Below are 19,315 nucleotides of genomic sequence, written 5' to 3' on the forward strand. Positions count from 1 at the left end.
GCACTGAAGATGTTAATGTAACGCAGGCAGAACTATCTCTGTACTCATTGTTATCGGACAAAACAGCAATATGAACAATTACACAGCAGTCAGTGTAGCAGGGATGTGAAGGTCAGTATCCAGGTGTCTCCATATGGTAATCTAAAAAACGGCTTACAAACTGTCGCTATTATCTGTGTACAGTCAAAAGCTGCTTCACTTAATCAGGGTTGTTTTACAAATAATTTACCACTTTAAATTTCATCCAATCAGATTCTGTCCTCAAATATTTCTATATATTTTTAAGCAAAGAACTTAAAATTTTTGCAACCCAAATATTTGCTTATGCTTCATTATGGCAATCAGTTTATATGAGTTTTCAGATGGAAGGAGCCACTGTATAAACCAGGCATAACTTTACTTTTTTCTCATATTTGAATGTCACTTCATTCATATTTTTATTGATGTCATTTTCACGTGTTTGGTTTGTGTGATAACCAGCCTGTCTAATGCTTAACTTCTTAAAGTATTTATTTTATTTACTGTAAGAAAACCTTCAAGGTTACTATATTGTACATTTAAGAAGATGTTTAGAAACATGTTGAGTATTGTTATATAGGAGAGAGTATCGAGATAGCAGAAAAGTATTTTCTCTCTGTCTTTTCTTGCTGTGACTTCAGTGCAGTTGTTTTCTAGGCTCTCTCCCCCTGGTAGCTGTTGTGTGTCAAGTTGAGGCAAAGCAGATACTCGTAGCGCCATGTTGCGTCCTCTCCCTTTGAGTAGAGGGTATGTTTTTCAGAAATTAAGGTGAGGACTAATATCTTATATTTCTTCACCACCCCTCTGGTGGTTGTTGTTTTAGCCCTGCAGCTCTGTACTGCCATTTCTCTGTGTGGTGTCACAGTCGGCCACTAGAGAGAGCTGGAGCTCCTGTGGTCGGCTGGTAACACTGATGCTGCATCTGAGCAGAAAGGTTTGACCCTTTGTTTCTGCTGTTTGATACATTCCAGCACCCCTAAAGTTCAGATTTGCCACAAGGAGGCAGAATATAAGGGAGAAACATATCACTATTAAAAAAAGATTGTTTTTTGGTTTGTTTCATGGCACACAGGAAACACCTCTGTGCCATTTCGAATCAACGCAGTGTCACATTGCTATGTGACTCCTGCCCAGCCAGGACCCTCTATAAGGAATGTATGGGAGTTGTGACTGTCCCACACGCTGTAGGCTCCCCTTTGTGGACATTTTATTTTGTGGTTATAGATTCTCTTTATAAAAGCTGTATGATTTCAGTATATTATTCTTGAACTGTGCAATGGTTTGTGTTAAGTTGTACATTTGTCCAGAGAAATGTTGTGCTCTTTGATGCTGAAATGTGCTTCGCTGTGATTCAAAATTAAAGGTATAAAAAAAAAAATTGTGTGTTGTGTGTGACTGGTTTCTTCCCTCTTGGTGTTCTTCCCCATTTTAAAATAGATGTCCAGTTGATTTCTTTACACCCACAGACACTGTAAGCACTATATTCAAGGGTCAGCAGATGACACGTCGAGCTTTGATCTTAAGTTACACGTTTGCACATACTGATTTTCTGCTGCAGGTTGAGCTGTGAAGCGACACGCTCACTGAAAGAGTCAAACCAGAAGGTGAAAACCATTTCCTTCAGAATACACCCATGGGTTTTTTTTGTTTTTTGGGTGACACGAGTGAACATTACTCATTTGAAAGTCCCCTCTAGCGTTACATGAAGCCCTGGAGCCCTGCACCTTTCAGTGAATCAACCTGGAAGTCATTTACACAGATCAGAACAAGTATGAACATGGAAGTAAAGGCAACGTGAGGGGACGCGTTTACAGGGGATAAAAAAAGAAGAAGAAAGATTAACACACAGGAAGTAGGAAGTGTGATCTACGATATCTCCAGTTTGTGTGTGTGTGTGTGTGTTTGAGCGTGAATTTATTTTTGTGTGTGTGCGTGTGTGTTTGTGTGTGTGTGCGTGTGTGTGCTCTGGTATGTGTGAAATGATACGCTGACCTGTGGTATGATTTAAGGACAATGTCTCTGAAACTACCTCGCAACTGGGACTTCAGCACCTTCAAGGCTGAGACAGCTCGCATAGGTAAGCCGTTGGTGGTGCTGCGTTCACTGTCAGCAGTGTGGATGTCAGCAGCGCTTTCATACTTCACATTTTTGGGCACTTCACAATTTGAACATTTTACTGTTCCTTTAACTATTACTCACTTTCCATCAAACCAGAGATGGTAGTAGAATAGAGTAAAAATTTGATGTTTATCTTGAGGAATTTTTTTTTTTTTCATATGAATTAATAGTATATACAGCATCATTGAAGTACCATCATAATGGTTAGGTAGAAATGAAAGTGTTTTATTATAGAAAAAATAAATCATATAATAAGAAGTGATTCTGCACTTTGTTTTATCAGTGTGGGTTTTGCAGCATGTTGGTGGTTGCTTGCTACGTGGTGATGGAAACCAGAGTGTTTTCTTAACAAAAATCAATGTCATATATAGAACGAAGTTAATAACTTACCTTGACATTTAAAACTTTTTCTTAAGACAACTAAAAGTAGCAACATTGCATAAGTCATTGACCAACTGTGGATGCAAATCTATGTGCAGTGACTGTACAGTGGTCTAGACATGCTGATGCCGTGCTTGCCACTGTTTGCACAGGGTGGAATCAGTGCAATAACATGCCTTGTTTCCTCCCCAGCTCAGATGGCACAACAGTTGCAACATACAAATAAAAGAGGCTTGCACATAAGCAGTGTCTGGGTAAACTCTGTGCAGTACAGTCCTGCTAACGTGTGTCATTTTTGCTACACTTCTAATCGTGTTCATCATCAGTGGTGTTGCTTGTTCCACTGTGGGGGGAAGTTGCTGCGTGTAGCACATTTATTTTATCTGCTTCATGCAACGTGAATATCAGCCACTATAACTATCGTGCTTTTAGTTTAGTATGGAGGCATAATTCATAATTCATAATCTTTCACCTTGAGATGTTTTGTGGACTGTGACAGATTTTATAACCTGGAACTGGAGTGACGCAGGTTTTCAGCAGGAAACTGATGCAAGAGCTCAGTTTCTGCAGAGCTCTGACTTTGCAGCGGTCTGTATGCAACTGTGCCTGAGTGTATGGCACAGTGAGTGAGTGTATGTATAGAACGTGTGTGTCATAGTGCATCTGGACCTTCATAAAGATATGAAAGGACAACCACAGACTATCATTGTGAAGGAAGAGATATCATGACACTTCCTGATGCGGTAAACTCAATTCATCTGCTGTGTCACTCAGGCTTAAAGGGATAGTTTGACATTTTGGAAAATATGCTTATTTGCTTTCTTGTAAAGAGTCAGATGAGAAGACTGATACCATTCATATCTGTACGTCAGGTGATGACACAGATGGGTCTGCCCTTTGGAAGGCATATATTGCAATTGTCACCATCTCTAATTTAATGTTAATGTGACTTCTTTGAACACAGGCGTATTTCTGTGGTTGCTATCTCTCAAACAAAAGGAACATTTATAACAAGATCTCTTCTTTCTCCAGCCTGTTGAACTCAATATAACGCCAATATGAGATTCTGACCATTTTCTTGTACTTCTGAAATTCAGCTCCTGAGAATAGCCTTCCTCTTGTCTCAGCCCGATCCTAATTTAAGATCTTACAATGCTCCTTTTCCTCTCTCGCTGCAGTAATCTGTATTTGTCAGAAATACAGAAATAATCAGCTCTTGGGGTCGCAGAAAGATCAAAAAGAAAACTTGACTGGCTTATAAATGAGCCTGCAAATTTCAGAGATTTGTCTTGGTGATAAGAAACCTCTGAGAAGCCTACGAGCACAGCAAAAGAACTCCTGCTGATTTATTCTTTTGCTCCTCTTTTCTGCTAAGGGGGGTTCAGTAGAAACAGATCAGAATTTAGTCAGCTCCGAATAGGAATCTGATTTATTTCTGATGAGACAAAGAAATCACTATTGGGAGCAGAAAAATTTCCCTGTGGGCTGAATCACTCGCAACTAGTGGTGTAGTGGAGTGTACGTGCAGGTATACCCACCTCTTTTCAGGGCCATTTGCAGTCTAACCACCTGTCAACCCAAAAAAAACCACTGGAATAAGTAGGAGTGAGTACCCACTTCCTGTGCTGTCACTATCCATCTATTGGTAGAACACCCACCTTATCAACTACAACTATACCAGTGTCCGCATGGGCCCATTCTCCAGCCAACACATTGTTGAAGACCCACTCTCTGCAAGGGCCCCGGTGCAACCCTACTGCCTACACTATTTATATTTACACCCCTGCTGTCTGTACTCACTTAACATGAAGCTACATCCAGCAGCTGAACATAAAGACTGGGAAACTGGTAGACAGGGTTTTGTTGCAGAGCCAGGCTTGATATTTCCCCTGCATTCATTCTTTATGCTAAGCAGCTGCTTGCTCAAGCTTCACATTCATTGTACAGTAACAAGAATGAAGTCAGCCTTTTCATCTAACTGTCTGCAAGAAAGCAAATAAGTGTATTTCCCCAAACTATTTGTACATTAAATTTTTTATATTAATTCTGTTGTGCCTAAATGCTGCCAGATCAGGACCCATTAGGACATACATATGGATCTTGACCTTATTATCAATCAGTTATCATGCATGATCATAGAAATTCAGGCCTGTACACACAATATTTAACCATGAAACCTGATGAGAAATGTCTTTAGATTTAGTTTTATATAAAAAGCCTCCACGCAGTCAGTGAGAAACCCTGAATATAATTCTCCCCTCTACCCATCTAGATGTAAAAGCCTTGCACTTTGGACATTGAACACATCTTTGTGGTGCTTTGGGACTGCAGGCCCATCACTAATTGAGGCCTGCTTAAAGGAGCTGAGTGTTTGTCAGCTGAGGGTGTGGTGTGACATCTGCCTCTGTGTGTGGGCTCAGGGTTCCTCAACAGCACGTTAACTTGCCACTAATCAAGGGAGGGTGACGCTATTAAAATGAGACCAAAGGACTCTCAGACCTCTAGGTGGAGACCTTCAAAGTGTCGCTGGCCCTCCGGCGTTGATGTGACAGCTTCCTGTTTACTCCAGTGTGGCCCTGTGTCTTCTCTTCTCCTCTATCATCTTGCATAACAAGACAGGGTGAATTTAACAACAACTGAGCGTGTGGGCACAATCTCAATCCAGTTATCTCGGCAGCCCACAGTTTTGCGTATTACTTGGGCCGTCTCCATCTGACTCTGTCCTCTCTGGGCCACGTAGACCTCTGCCTCTGTTCTGCCATTACTCCATCAAACCATCACATCATGACCTTTCACACAATTCAAGGGTGACAAATGTCAGTCAAGGGTGACATTCTTAAAAAAACTGACAACAGGATTTCTGTGTCAGTTTCAGTTCAAGTTAAGTCTATACAGAACTTAATCTCTGATCTTTCTGTCTTACTGTTTGATGGCTGGTCTCTTGCAGACCACTGACTTATTTAAATAGAACAATCACAGCTGCATTCATGCACTTTCCACAGGAAACTGGTCAGCTCGGACCGGCAGTTTCCTTTCGACCTGACTCTGTATAGGTGGGGAACAAACATAGGCTACAGTGAGCTTGATCTTGATAGGCTGATGCATATTTATATCAGAAAGAGGAAGTGCTCAGCTCTAGTCGAGCGCTGGTGTTTTGGTAGTGTTTCACAGCTCCGGCTGTGACACAGCAAGCTGGGGGTGTTGCTGACACTTTCACCAACAGCTTTCTTGTGGTATTTGGCAGCACGATCCAGGAGTGTGATACCTGGAGAAGGAGGCTCTGGCCCGGGCTCACCGCGCTCCCCCAGGTCCATGGAGAGGCCGCTGAAGGCCGGCTGGCTCAAGAAACAGCAGAGGTCTTTAGTGAAGAACTGGCAGCAGCGTTATTTTGTGCTGAGAGGAAGCACTCTGACCTACCACAAAGATGACAAGGAGACAACTGTCCAGGTGAGACACTGAGAATTTAGCTGATCTAAGCTTGTACTATTAATATTATATTAATTCTGATTTAATCATTTGTCTTCTTTTTGTCTTTTGTTGGCATAAAACATGTGAGCCCATATTTCCAAAGCAATATGCAAGGACTGGACTGTCATTGAAATCATTTCTATGTCTCTACATGATCTACTGCTTTTATATTGAGTAATGTTAATTAACAAAAAAGAAGTAAAAACAAACCGGCATCATTTTATAATCTAGTGTTGTATGAAATGTCTTGTATAGTCAGTTCATCAGCTTTATCAACACACCACAAACAGTCTGGCTGTGTGGCTAACTTTGCACACTTCCTGTAAACAAGCCATATGGTGCTTGAAACCTCACAAGAGAGGCCTGCTGCCATTGAAAGTATTTTTTGCTGCACTTTTGGTCTGTTTTCTACGCTCATGTCCTTGTTATCATGCTGTGCATCTGTCCATGGGGGACACCTGTCATACAAAGTGCAGACAAACATGTAGAGACAATTAGGCACACTCCCATGGTCTCATTACTAACTGGAATTTCAGGGGTGGCTACACAAAACCCCTTACAGTGCCGTATCCATCTCTGCAGGGAGCGTTGTCAAATTCGTAGACTATATTAATGTGTAAAATATCACAAACAAACATGAAAAAATACGTTTGGTTTGGGTTTGTGGTCACCTCTCTTCTTACATGTCTACCTCCGATTCACTTCCTGTTTAGAAATAAGTGAGAGTGAAACAGGAACGGAGAGCATTCATTAAAACATGAAAAAAAATAACATTTTCATAATAATAATAATGATACATTTTATTTGTAACGCACTTTACATGAAAACAAATCTCAAAGTGCTACAGAAGGCAGTGTAGATATGCTATGCTAAGAGTTAAAAACAGACAACATGATAAAATACATTGGAAGGCTTTAGTAAAAAGGTGAGTTTTTAAGTTGCGTTTGAAAGCGTCCTCAGTCTGTGGTGTTCTCAGGTGGTCAGGGAGAGCATTCCACAGTCTAGGAGTGGCCGAGCAGAAGGCCTGGTCTCCCATTCAGGGATCCTGAACAAAGGCAGACACGTGCCCTCATATCATCTGGTTGATGGAAAGGCTCCAGAAGCCACAGAATTATAGGAGTTACTCCAGAAGTCATTAAGAGTCTAAAGGCCTTTGCACACTAAGTCCATATTTTTTGTAAGTTTTTTTTAAATCCATCATCTGATAAGAGTCGTTACACACAGAAACTGTGCACACCGCGTCTGATGCGTTTTTTTGTTTCTATTTGTTGCAAAAATTCATGATACGAGACAAAATGAAAGACACATTTGCTCTCTTGCTTCTCTCTCCTGGAGGTTCCTCCCTGGCTGTCACCACTCTCTGCCCATGTCTTGTATTTTGTCCTGCGTCTACCTGAAGGGGCTGAGCTGAACTCCCACTCTGTCTCCACACTGTCCTCTCTGTCTGTGTGCAGTCCTCATCCTCTATTACATCCCACACACTGTCATCATCATCCACCTGAATATCACTGTCTGACCTGTGGAGAGTAAGCTTTCTGAGCTATTAAATACTACTGTGTGCCCTGCTACTCTCTCTTGTGGGGGAAGTATGTGTCCCGCAGGTTACACCACATTTTCTTCATGGTCAAACAACTCTCTGAATGCTTTGACAGATGCAATAAAAAAAAAAAAAAACCTGCAGAAAATCAAACCCGCTCCAGACAAAGGTTTCAGAGTCAGTGTGTAAAGGTGACTGACGCAATGTGAGGTTGTGTTTATTTTTAAATGTGCAACAATTTTTTAACAAAATACAGACTTGGTGTGCAAATGCCTGATGAGTCATCTGCACTTTTGGCCTTTGGTTTTAAAACAGTGGGATTGTGGGTGGAGATAAAGGAAGTGGGCTGCTCACAGTGGACAATGAAATATACTGTATATGCTGTATTGTAAGCAGTGGACTCACAGAACATGAGTAGACCCTAAATGTCATGATGATATATCAGCAGTTTGCATTTTTCAGTGTGTTGTACATCTACAAAAGACCCTGGGCCTACATTAACAAGATGTAGACCATTAGGACTCTGACAACTTCTCTAACAAGTGAACAGTTAAAAGCTACTCTCTGTCAAAGCCAGAAACCAGAGAGGTAAATCTCAAACTTGTGATGTCATAGGGTATAAAGTCCGGAGCTGCTCCGTAGACGATGAATAGGAGCAAGGAGCATGAATAAAGCAATGTGCAGCTGTGGACTGGGCTGCAGCAAAACGTATTTCAGCCAACTAAGAAAGCCAATACCAGTGTAAATGTGCCCTATATTTGAATATATTCACTTTACCTTACACAGTAACTGATCAAGGCAGCAGTAGACCAGCAACTCAGTGTTCTGCTGAGTAAAATTATTGTTTTTGTCAATGGAGTTTGGTGGCTTTGAGATAACAGCTTCAGTTTCCCATTGGAAAAGGCTGTATAACAGCAGGATACAGTGGTGAAAACACTCTAAATTTAACATATACTAAAACTGATCTTGATTTTTTCGATGGACCTCTTTAGGAGGCTAAAAAACTAACTAAAAAAGGCAGCATCTGCTCAGTACCATTTGATGTCAAGGATGCGACACGAGGATTTTCTTTCCAAGAGTTGCTGTAAATAAACATTGTGGTTTGGTCTATACCCAGGACATACCCTGTAACATTCTATATACATTCATCTATAACTTTCCAATCCACTGTCTGTGGAGCTTTCGATTTACTGGTCCATCTACGTCCCAACCCTCACCTATGGTCATGAGGTCTAGGTAGTGACTGAAAGAATGAGATTGTGGATACAAGTGGCCGAAATGAGTTTCCTCCGTGGGGAGGCTGGGCCCAGCCTTTGAGATAGTGTAAGGAGCTTGGATATCCAGAGGGAGCTCGGAGTTGAGCCGCTGCTCCTTCGCATCGAAAGGGGTCAGTTTAGGGGGTGTTTTGGACATGTTTTGGGCACATCCCACTGATAGGAGGCCCCGGGGCAGACCCAGAACACGCTGGAGGGATTACATATCTCATCTGGCCCGGGAACGCCTCAGGGTCCCCTGGGATGAGCTGGAAAGTGTTGCCGGGGAGAGGGACGTCTGGAGCGCTTGGCTCAGCCTGCTGCCCTGCGACCCAGCCATGCATAAGTGGATGAAAATGGATGGATGGATGGATGTCTGTGGAGCAGCTCAAGTTTTTGGATTTGGGAGAGAGTTGTTCATGTTTTCTAATATTTTTGGACTGAGACCATCGGAATAACATGTATGAATTTTGAAACTGAGTGTAGTTCCCATCTAGTATTAGCATATGGTAGCATATTGTAGTCTATGAGTGAGTCAAATCAACAGTGTAAATATCAGTGATTTGTTCTTGACTTCTTGTTTGAACACAACACTAATACGCTTTTTTTCTGTTCTCCTGTTTTTTGGTCTCCAGGGAGTCATCCAGCTGCGGTTCAGTAAAGTTAATGAACTCCCCCCGAACTCAGACGACCCCGGGAAGTACCTCTTCGAGATCATACCACGTAAGCATGTAATCGACCCTTAAAAGGGAACAAAACAGACTCCAGCCATTGTGTGGTCTGTAAAGACAGTTTTGTGAGTAGCAGTGATACATCAGTATCAGTGTCTATGGTGGGGCCAGCCTTAATTGCCTTGTGTCATCATAATTTACACAAAAGAACTTTCTCTGTCATTTCCTCAATGCCAGTGTTTTTAAATTACAACTTTTACTAATTGCTTTTTCAAAATCAGGTTATATGTCTTTTTCTGGTATCTGTTCATGAGTCAGCACTAACCTGTGTAGTGGAAAGTCAGAAACTACCACAAACTGATAGAGATCTTAGCCTTCAGTGGAAAACTTTGAGTTTGAGTCTGTGGTGTATATACTGCAAACTCTTGACTGAGCTGCAGTTTTTCATCCTTTTTGGTTGATTTCTCAACACTGAGTTACATTTTGATTTAAGATCACTGAGACCAACATAGTGTTCAATTATTTTGAAGCCCTTTCTAGTGATCTAAGGCAAAAACTCGCCCTAATTGGCCACTTTTTTTCTTAATGCATTCCTCTACAGATATGATACCAAACTGTAGACTTAGATTTGTCAAGTCTTGTTAGTCTTACAGCAAGTCCCCCAGCAGCTTGTCAGCATGTTGGCGTATTGATGTCACAAAGAAATCCATTTTAATTTGCCACTTTTCCAAGCAGTTCTCTGCACTGCTACAAACAGCACCAGGATCGATCTTTCTCCCTCGCCATAATCGCGTAGTTACAACAGGCCGGAGGGTGACTTTGAGAATAGACAGGATCTGTCTGACTAAAGGTTTTGCTGTACTTTAATGCCTTTTTCCAACAATGCCCATCATTTCACAGGTGCAACTGGAGACAGAGAGCGATGTCCCTATGTGTTCATGGCAAACTCCCAGAGCGACATGGAGGAGTGGGTCCGCACTCTGCGCAGGGTCATTGGAGTACCAACAAGTGGAGGTTCAGTGAAACCTTTTATTGTTATAGAAACTGAGGATATGTCATAAACTATTTGACAAGACTATTCTAGAAATTAAAGGAATAGACAGGCCTACATAATTCACTTTCTTGCTGAATGATAGATGAGAAGATTGATTCGACTCTGATGTTTGTTAGCTTAGCATAAAGGCTGGAAATGGGGATCTACTGGACTGGCTCTGTCCTCTGTCCAAACTTTAAAAAAAAAAAAAAAAATTTGCTTCACAGCCTGTCTAAAGCCAGCAGCTGCTCAGCTTAGCTCAGGACAAAAAAAGATGGAAGCCACGAAGTCAGTGCTCACTGCGAAGAAGCAGTCCGGTACATGACCACAGTGAAACAACATGTTTTTATATTTTTTTTTTTACAAATTAAACAAACAAGATATAACAGTTTAATAAGTGAGATTAAGAGGTGCTGGTGGACGTTTCTTGTTACCTTTGGACAGAGCTGTTTTCAGTCTTTATGCTAAGACACTGTAAGCTGACTATATTGGCTGTGGAAGCAGCTTTTAACAAGAGAACAAGTGCTGAAGTGCTGAAAACACAGGCAGCATCCTACAGTTACTATAAAGACAACTTAAAAAGGGACAATAATAGTCCTCATTTAGATATGTAAAATGATTTCTGATGATCCAAGGGGAGCGTATCTATGTTCCCAAGTTCAATATTTGTTTACACACATTAACCCTCCATTGTGGTCAGGTCAGGTCACCCATTTCAAGTTGTATTTCATAAATAAATTGATCTGACTCTGGACCTCTTTAAATTAACAACTATTGATTTTCTAACCCTAAATGTTTTAATATATTTTTTCCCTTTTTCCTCACTTTTAATTGGGCAACACATTGGTTTCCTAATTCATTATTTTAGGGCTTAAATATGTTTGGGGAGTTGTTCTCCATACAAAAAGAGTAACCACCGGGGGGGTCACCGAGCACGTACCATTAAGGCTGAGTCCAGTGCAATTTCATGACTCTCAAAGTCATGATAGTCCCCTAATATAACCCTAGCATGAATATCAAGCAAATACAGAGGTGGGGAGCATCTTTCTCAGGTTCACATTAAGTGCTGTATAGACCTTGGCAACATAGAAATGACCCCGGTCCAAGATGTCATGTCCCACCTTTCTGCTTGTCTGCAGTGTTTGGAAAGAGTCTCATGGACACAGTAGCATATGAGCACCGGTTTGGGCCTCACCTGGTGCCAATCCTAGTGCAGAAGTGTGTGGAGTTCATCAAAGAACATGGCCTAGATGAGGAAGGCATCTTCCGTCTCCCGGGTCAGGACAATGCTGTGAAACAGTTCAGAGACGCCTTTGATGCAGGAGAGAGGCCCTCTTTCCCCAGGTAACACACTCACGGCTCCCTCGTACAGATTAGAGCCATATGAACCATTCAATACTAATGAGTCATGATTTCAGACCTCTATGTTACATTATTATTGTTGTTTATTGGAAGCTCCTAACTTAAAATGATTTCAAAACATTTTGATCTGATTCCACACAAGTAGGTTCTAGTATGGGTAGTAGTGCTATTGTGCACACATATGTGGCATATACTGTGTATGCAATAGGGTTATTCTGTTTGTATACTGAGTATAAAATGGTTATAAAGTAGCAGAATCACATCTAAAAAACACTTAAAAGTGTAAAAACCATGTTTTGAAATCATTCTAAGCCCTCTTTAGACCGTGTTGGTAAATGTATGAGCCGAAGAAGGTCACTGCTATATAAGGAGAAAAAATCCTAACCTCAATCATTCAGCATCAGCCTTTTTTTTTCTAAGAAAGCAAGGAGAGATGAGAGAGATGTTGAGCGTCTGATAGATTTCTGTCTGCTCAGAGCTGAAGGCGATACCACATCCTGTTCTGGCAGGCACACAGGAGGAAGCCTGTATTACTCAACATCGCGAGCTCATCTGACAGAGCACTGTTGATTAAAGCATCCATTAAACCTAACCTGTTTGTCTGTAATCTAATGTGAGCAGAGTCCAGGAGCAGCCAGCGAGGACTACTGGGAGATGCTTTATATCAAATTTCAGACCTTGTTTATGTTACAATCTACTGTGTAAATACTTTTTATGAGTCTAATCAAGATGGGAAAAAAATGATTTGAGTTAGCACTTAAAGCCTATAATTAATTAAAAGAAATACATGCACTGTTAAAACTATAACAGCAACTTATGGATGCATGCATGTGTAGAATCAATCCAGTAAATTGTATTAGATTTAAGCCAGGTCAAAGGTTCCTATAAACATCAAACGGCATGTCTATGATGTGGAGGGCAGGTTCCAATTTCTATAAAATAAATGCCAGATACACTGGTCTAACACTGCCTACTGTGTTTGATTTGAACGTCTGTTAAACTGTAGGTGGATGTTCATTAGATGTTTGTCATTACCCGCAGTGACACAGATGTCCACACAGTGGCGTCGCTGCTCAAGCTCTACCTGCGTGAGCTTCCTGAGCCAGTGGTGCCCTGGACTCAGTACCAAGACTTCCTGGACTGCACCAACCTGCTGGACCCCAGCAGTTCAGAGGTACCCTCATCTTAAAAAAAGGCTATAATGTGTGTGAGTGTGTACATGCAGGACAGGTCCTGTGATGTTTAAGGTGTGTGTGCTTTAATCTCTCGCTCATGTGTCCTCTTAGGGTTTGGAAAAACTGGAGAAACAAATTGCTCTTCTTCCCAGAAACAACTACAACCTTCTCAGTTATGTCTGTCGGTGAGTAGAGGCTGGAGTGCAAAGCATTATGGGACATTCCAGAGAAAAACCACAGTGTCTTTGTGGTTCAGAGAGGACATCCTATATTTGCAAATATGCTTATTTACTAACATGTGCTTGAGCAAGACACCTTACTTACATCTACCAGATCTCAAGTTCCTCTGGTTAAAAACAGCCATAATGCTGCTCTGAGATCAGCTTCCTGTCCTAACTCACACTGCCCTGTATCTGTTCTCTGCAGGTTTTTGTTTGAGGTGCAGCTGCACTCCAAGGTGAATAAGATGAATGTGGAGAACTTGGCTACAGTGATGGGGATCAACCTGCTTAAACCTCAGATAGAAGATCCCATCACTGTGATGAAGGGTAAGAGCATGCTGCTCATGTGGCCTGAACCAACATATGTGCAGATCTGTGCTAAATTTGTATTAGCTGTGAAAACCGTATTGCTCAACATCTGGGAAACACATGAATCCAAATCATGTGTGACTGCTAATTTTGTTAAGCAATTATATGTGGTAATACTGCACCATGACTACATCCTTCTCTTTTTTAGACACTGTATTTACTGCACTAAACAGCCTTTTACAAAAAACAGCTCACAAGTTAGGAAGGCATGTCTCATTTAGATACTCTTGTAATGATGAAGTAGCAGTAATCATGCGTTACTTCATCAACTCTGAACTTTACCTACTGTCTCTTAAACTACTACTGAGACAGTATGTCTATGTCTACATCTCTGAAGTGTACATAACAAAAATAAGAACAAAAAGGCACAATAAAAAAGTGACTCGGCTCAAGTGAATTTTGAAAAAAGAAATTGAAGAAGTTGAATCAAGAATTTGCATAAGAAGCCAAAGAGAAGGCGTGTTGATCATAATCATGTCATGTGTTTGTTTTTCTTCTCAGCAACGCCTCAGATCCAGAAGCTGATGACAGTGATGATCAGACAGCATGAGACTCTGTTTCCTCTGTCTAAAGACGTGTTGCCCTCCCCTCCCTTAAACAAGGCTGAAAGCCAGAAGAACACTCCCAGAAGCTTTGTGGGCTGGGAGTCTGCAGAGGTAGCTGACCTCACATTAAGCCTTTGCAATATTATATTGTTTTTAGAGCATGCTCTGCTGTGACACAGGCATAACAACAGCACATATCATACAGGACAAGGCAGTGGCCTATCGAAAACAGAAGACATACTAGAATATCCAAACAATTTGTGTTAGTGGGAAGAAGTTGCTGTGTGTCCAGTGTCAAAGTTGGCTATTTGGCAAACAGTGCTGATTCAGTCAGTTGTGGCAATTTGTTGACAAATCTATGGATAAAACACCCCCAGCAGTCAGAAACAGTTATTACATTTGGTGATAAAGTCGCCAAGAGTGACAAGAAAACTCAGTGTCGTTATTATAGGTAAGTTTTGTGCAGATTAAACCAGGGGTCTGCCATCTGTACTCTCAAAAGAGTCATTTCTGGAAAACAAAAAATCTGTCAGGAGCCACCAAATATATTTGAGCTGTATAATAAAGGTAACAGACTATTAAATCTAAATTTGCCTATCATACATTAATGTGTTTTACCACAAGGTGGCTAATCTGCAGTGGGCTATTTATGATTATTTGGTCCTTTAACTTTGCAGCATTGGTGGAAAAAGCAAAGAAATCTGTCTATGCATGCACTATTAAATTCTCTATTTTCCTTAGATACTTTTCCTTTTTTTGGATTTGGAATCCATAGATTGCCAGCTAGGGAGACTCAAAAGTAGCCACCGCTATTAAGGCCCTGACACACCAAGCCAACAGTCCAGTCGGGCGTCAGTCAGTGTTGGGCAGTCAGTGAGCATCTTCTGCTGTAGTTGGGGCGGTGTGTCCCGCATCGTTGCTGCTCACTGGCCCCTATTGGCTTTTTTTTTTTTTTCCGGCCGATTCAGCTAAAGTCAGGAAAGTAAACAAACAGCTAAAGTCAAGAGGGCGTGAGATCGAAACAAACTTGTTACATAAGATCAGATTATTTTTCTTTTGGCACTGATCTTTTTAGCCAAAATTCTTCATGATGGTTTGTGTTATTGCTCACTGGCACATGGTAAATGCTTTTTTCTTTGCTTTGGATTGTGTTGGTAATGTGCAAACTGGATAACTAGCATCAAGGTGGTCATCCAGTTTCCCTTTTAGAAAATCGATTACGGATGACTGCCATCTGTTGGTGTGGAGAGTTATTTCCTCTCATGCAGGCACAAGAGCGCATGTGCTGGTCAGCTGTCAGCTGTAGTCTTTGCGGTGTGCTCATGTGCAACCTTTTCATTGAGACACAGGCAACTTGAGGTGACGCAGCAGGGGTCTTCGTCGCTGCTAGTTCTCTGAAGTCGGTTAGGTGTGTCTGGGCCTTTAAGTTTTGGCAGATTTTGTTACCTCTGGGGAGAGATAGGCGTGCTCCCCAATTCCAGTCTCTCTGCTAAGCTAGCTGGCTTTAGTATTATCTTCAATGGATGAATATGAGAATGTCGTTATTGATCTTCAGTTTCATCCAACTTGCAGAAAGAAAGCAAATAAGTCTGTTTCCGAAATGTCAAACTTTTGATGCTTGAAGGATGCCAGGTGAAAAAACAGATACAGGCCTATATTCTGACCTTCCAAGATTAAACCAAAAGCAGATGTTTTATACAGATAAGCTATTTACAAAAACACCAGGCATGACCAAAGTCTGGCCCAGGGGCCAATCGTAGCGCAGCATGAACCGCATCTTGTCTTTCAAAAAATACTATATTTGGCCCACCACACAATGTGTTTTCATAAACAGACAAGCAAACAAGTGGTTACCAAGAAGCTGACATTTCCTGCTAGGTAGGAGACATGACCACAGCAAAGAATTCAAAAGTGGAGGTGGCCACTTTCAGGAGTGGTGGAATGTTATATGCACTGAAAGATAAAACAGTTGCGTTTGTCTCACTGTCTCAATTTTTTGTTAATAAAAGCTGAGAAGCAGCTGGGCCCCAGGTGTGTCATTATCTAATCTGGCTCCCATTCCAAAATGTTTTGACACCTCTGGTCTACTGTATTAGTGCCTGCTGACATCCACACTGATACTAATAGGACCTGAGTGATTGAGAGCCGCACGAAATGCTGAATATCCCATCATTGAATCCTAATGTTTTGGTGCTTTCGCACTTAATTTGCTTCAGTCTCTGCATCTCTGAAAACACAGCTTTCCTCTCACTGATATATGAATTGAATTTTTTTCTGAGCACTAGCTCACCAACATTTAATGTGGTCTCAAATGCATGGATGGATAATGGCTTTATAGCTTCATTACACCAAATGAAATCCATGCTCTAAATCCCATCGGTTATACATGATTTACTTTCAGTAAACAATTTCTCAGCATCATAAACTGTATTTCATTTGGACACACTACATTAAAAACTATGCATAGGGACATTTGACAGTGGTCCTTTGGCTGCAGTTCTCTATAAATTTACAGTGTGGTTAGCTGGAATGACGAGCTTTCAAAATCACAACCACTGTAAATGACTTAAAACATATGTCACTGTCATCTCTTTGACCAGATTTATTGCTTTAATGGTTGTTACTCAACTGAAGTTTATTGCCGCCTCCATTTATTCCATCTGCCTCTAAAATAACATTTGCACATAAAAGGCTTGTATGTAGTATTTGTAATTAATCTTTAGTTTCGTGTTTGTGTCAGATGGGTGATGCATCTCTGTCTGAGTCTCCAGAAGAGGAGGAGGACAACGACAGTCCAGGTCCAAGGAGAGGAAACAGCAGCCCCCAAAGCATGCCTCAGGAACCTTGCTCACCTTCCACACCTTCCACAGACGACTGGCTCGGAAGTCCCCGCAAACGCACCCAGACCCTACCCACCTTCAACTGCCCCCTCACCGGGATGGCAGCCAAGGCAGACGCCCTCAACCGGTGGAGTCACATCCAGGAGAGTGTGGAGGAGAAGAGTGGGACATTGTCAGAAGACATTTTTAAGATCCTAGACCTCCGGAGTTCAGGCTCATTGTTTGGGGGGTCTCAAATGAGTAACAAGGAGGGAGAGGATAGGTTAACAGCCCGAAGAGGAAGTGACAACACAGGTTCTACTACTAGTGGCTCCCAAAAACCTGACAGCGACTCCTGGACTGCCCAGGCGCTGGCTCGTCAAAAGAGTGCAGGGAACCTGACAGTGAGCAGTTCACTCCAGCAGGTCAACAGCAGGTCTGAGCAGAAGAAAGACACCCAGCCGCTTGTAGACAGGTGAGTTCAGCTGAGGAATCACAGCTGACTGGCTACATACCAGACACACTGTCACCGCCCATTATGTGGTACACACTTTGTGATATAAGTTTTAAGGTCATATCATAGATGAAATAGTTATGCAATGTAAAAATGACTATTTTAAGGAATTCTTTATGTAATTGCAAGATATTTATCAAACTCTTGCAACCCAAGGAGGAGCATTCAGTGTGTCAAGTCAAGCGCTACGATTGGATCAAAACACCAAGAAAATAATGTCAAAGATTTTTTTCCTGAAGGCATGTGGCAAGTGCAAAACATATGTGTTTTGACAGCTGGTTTCATTTTATATTAAGACTAATTTTTACATTTGTTCCAGGTGGAGTATTTCTTGTTATGGGAATATTTTAGAGATGAGAGCGATAAGTTGACAGAGTAAAGTAGGTCACTGGACTAGGATCAAGAAAATGACAATACTTCCAGGAAGCTCTTGAAACAAGTTTATTTGCATGGAAAACAGGCGTAGTAATCTGTCTCTACTGGCAGAATATTGCTTTTATAAAGTAAATCAAATTTTAGGACTCAATATTAGACATCGACAGACATCTTTTTGGACTGGATTGATTTGATGTTTCAGTGACGATTAGTTGCCTTTCTGACCCTTTGTCTGAACCGTCTTTGTCTCTCACTGTCTCTTGCAGTCTGCAGCAGGAGAACAAGGAGCTGAAGGCCACAGTGGCAGAGCTCCAGTCTGCTCTGGAGGCAGAACGCCGCCGTGTGGCTGCTCTTGAGATCTGCCTGAGAAATGCTGAGCGCAGCCGCGACGAGGCCCAGAAACGCAACGAGGAGCTGCAGAGAGACATTCAGCAGTTCCTCACCAAAGCGCCACAAGCTCCCACCTAACAGTAATTCTCAGACTCACTAGTATATGGATTTATGAATCCGTTAACCTCAACAGAGTTATTTCAACGTGAACTGGTAATGGAATATACTATTGTCCCCCAGTGGGATGACACTGGCTTGTTTCCATTTGAACTCTGTTTGGTCCTCAATATTAATTATTGGCTCATTTATTTGTGCCTGTGAGAAAGTGTGTCAAGAAGAGATCTAAATAGGCTTTCATATCACCATTGACATTAAAGACTTAAACAGATTGTTCCTTCCTGCTGCAGAAGTCATGTCACCGTATTTAAACTGCCTTGATCTGGTGTGTCCAAAGAATTGCAAGGCCGGACAACATCAGCACAGAATGAACCCTTTGTTTAAAGATCATCTAGACTCAATATTGTTAATGGTGGGCAGTACAAATACTGTGTGTCATACATGGAGTGAGTAGTCCATTATCTGATGTTCCATTTAAATGGTAAATTAATAAAACAGTGCACATTTAAGTGTTTTTGTTGATGCATAAAATAATCTTACACCACATATTTACAGCAACACATCAGTTACCTTAAGTATTCGTGCATCATTGCTGAAAACAGTGATGACTGCCTTTAAGATACCAATAGATAAAAAAAAGCAAATATAAAGGCCACGCCTTGTCAGAGACATGAAAAAGAGATACAGGCCTGAAAGCAGTGGACATTGTACATGGTGCTAGAACCTGCAGGCAGGGTCAAACTATTACATCAGGTCTTTATTAACAATTCTACAGCCATGTGGCTCTGCGAGGCAATGCTAAGGCACAGCAGTGATTTGAGCTAAATGTTAACATCAGCTTGCTACTGACCATGGTAAAATGTTTATGTGTGTAGAATGTTTACCATCTTAGTTCTATTGTGTTAGCATGCCAACATTTGCTAATTTGCACCAATCACAAAGTGCAGTTAGGGCTGAACATGAGCAGTTAAATTTCATCCCCTTCCTGTTAATGCATAATGCCCCTCTT

General features: G+C 41.5%; 1 protein-coding gene across 1 annotated transcript; it reads left to right on the plus strand.

The window, feature by feature from the left end:
• Positions 1–1,757: 1,757 nt before the first annotated feature.
• Positions 1,758–18,815, plus strand: arhgap25 (Rho GTPase activating protein 25). The gene is made up of 11 exons (XM_050051566.1): positions 1,758–2,095; positions 5,762–5,964; positions 9,411–9,498; positions 10,347–10,460; positions 11,619–11,823; positions 12,883–13,015; positions 13,128–13,201; positions 13,443–13,564; positions 14,108–14,262; positions 16,892–17,445; positions 18,126–18,815. Exons 1-11 carry the CDS (start codon positions 2,032–2,034, stop codon positions 18,325–18,327), a joined length of 1,914 nt encoding a protein of 637 aa, XP_049907523.1. The 5' UTR covers positions 1,758–2,031; the 3' UTR covers positions 18,328–18,815.
• The last annotated feature ends 500 nt before the right edge of the window (positions 18,816–19,315 follow it).

Source organism: Epinephelus moara, chromosome 8, assembly GCF_006386435.1.
Source record: "Epinephelus moara isolate mb chromosome 8, YSFRI_EMoa_1.0, whole genome shotgun sequence".
Taxonomy (NCBI): Eukaryota; Metazoa; Chordata; class Actinopteri; order Perciformes; family Serranidae; genus Epinephelus; species Epinephelus moara.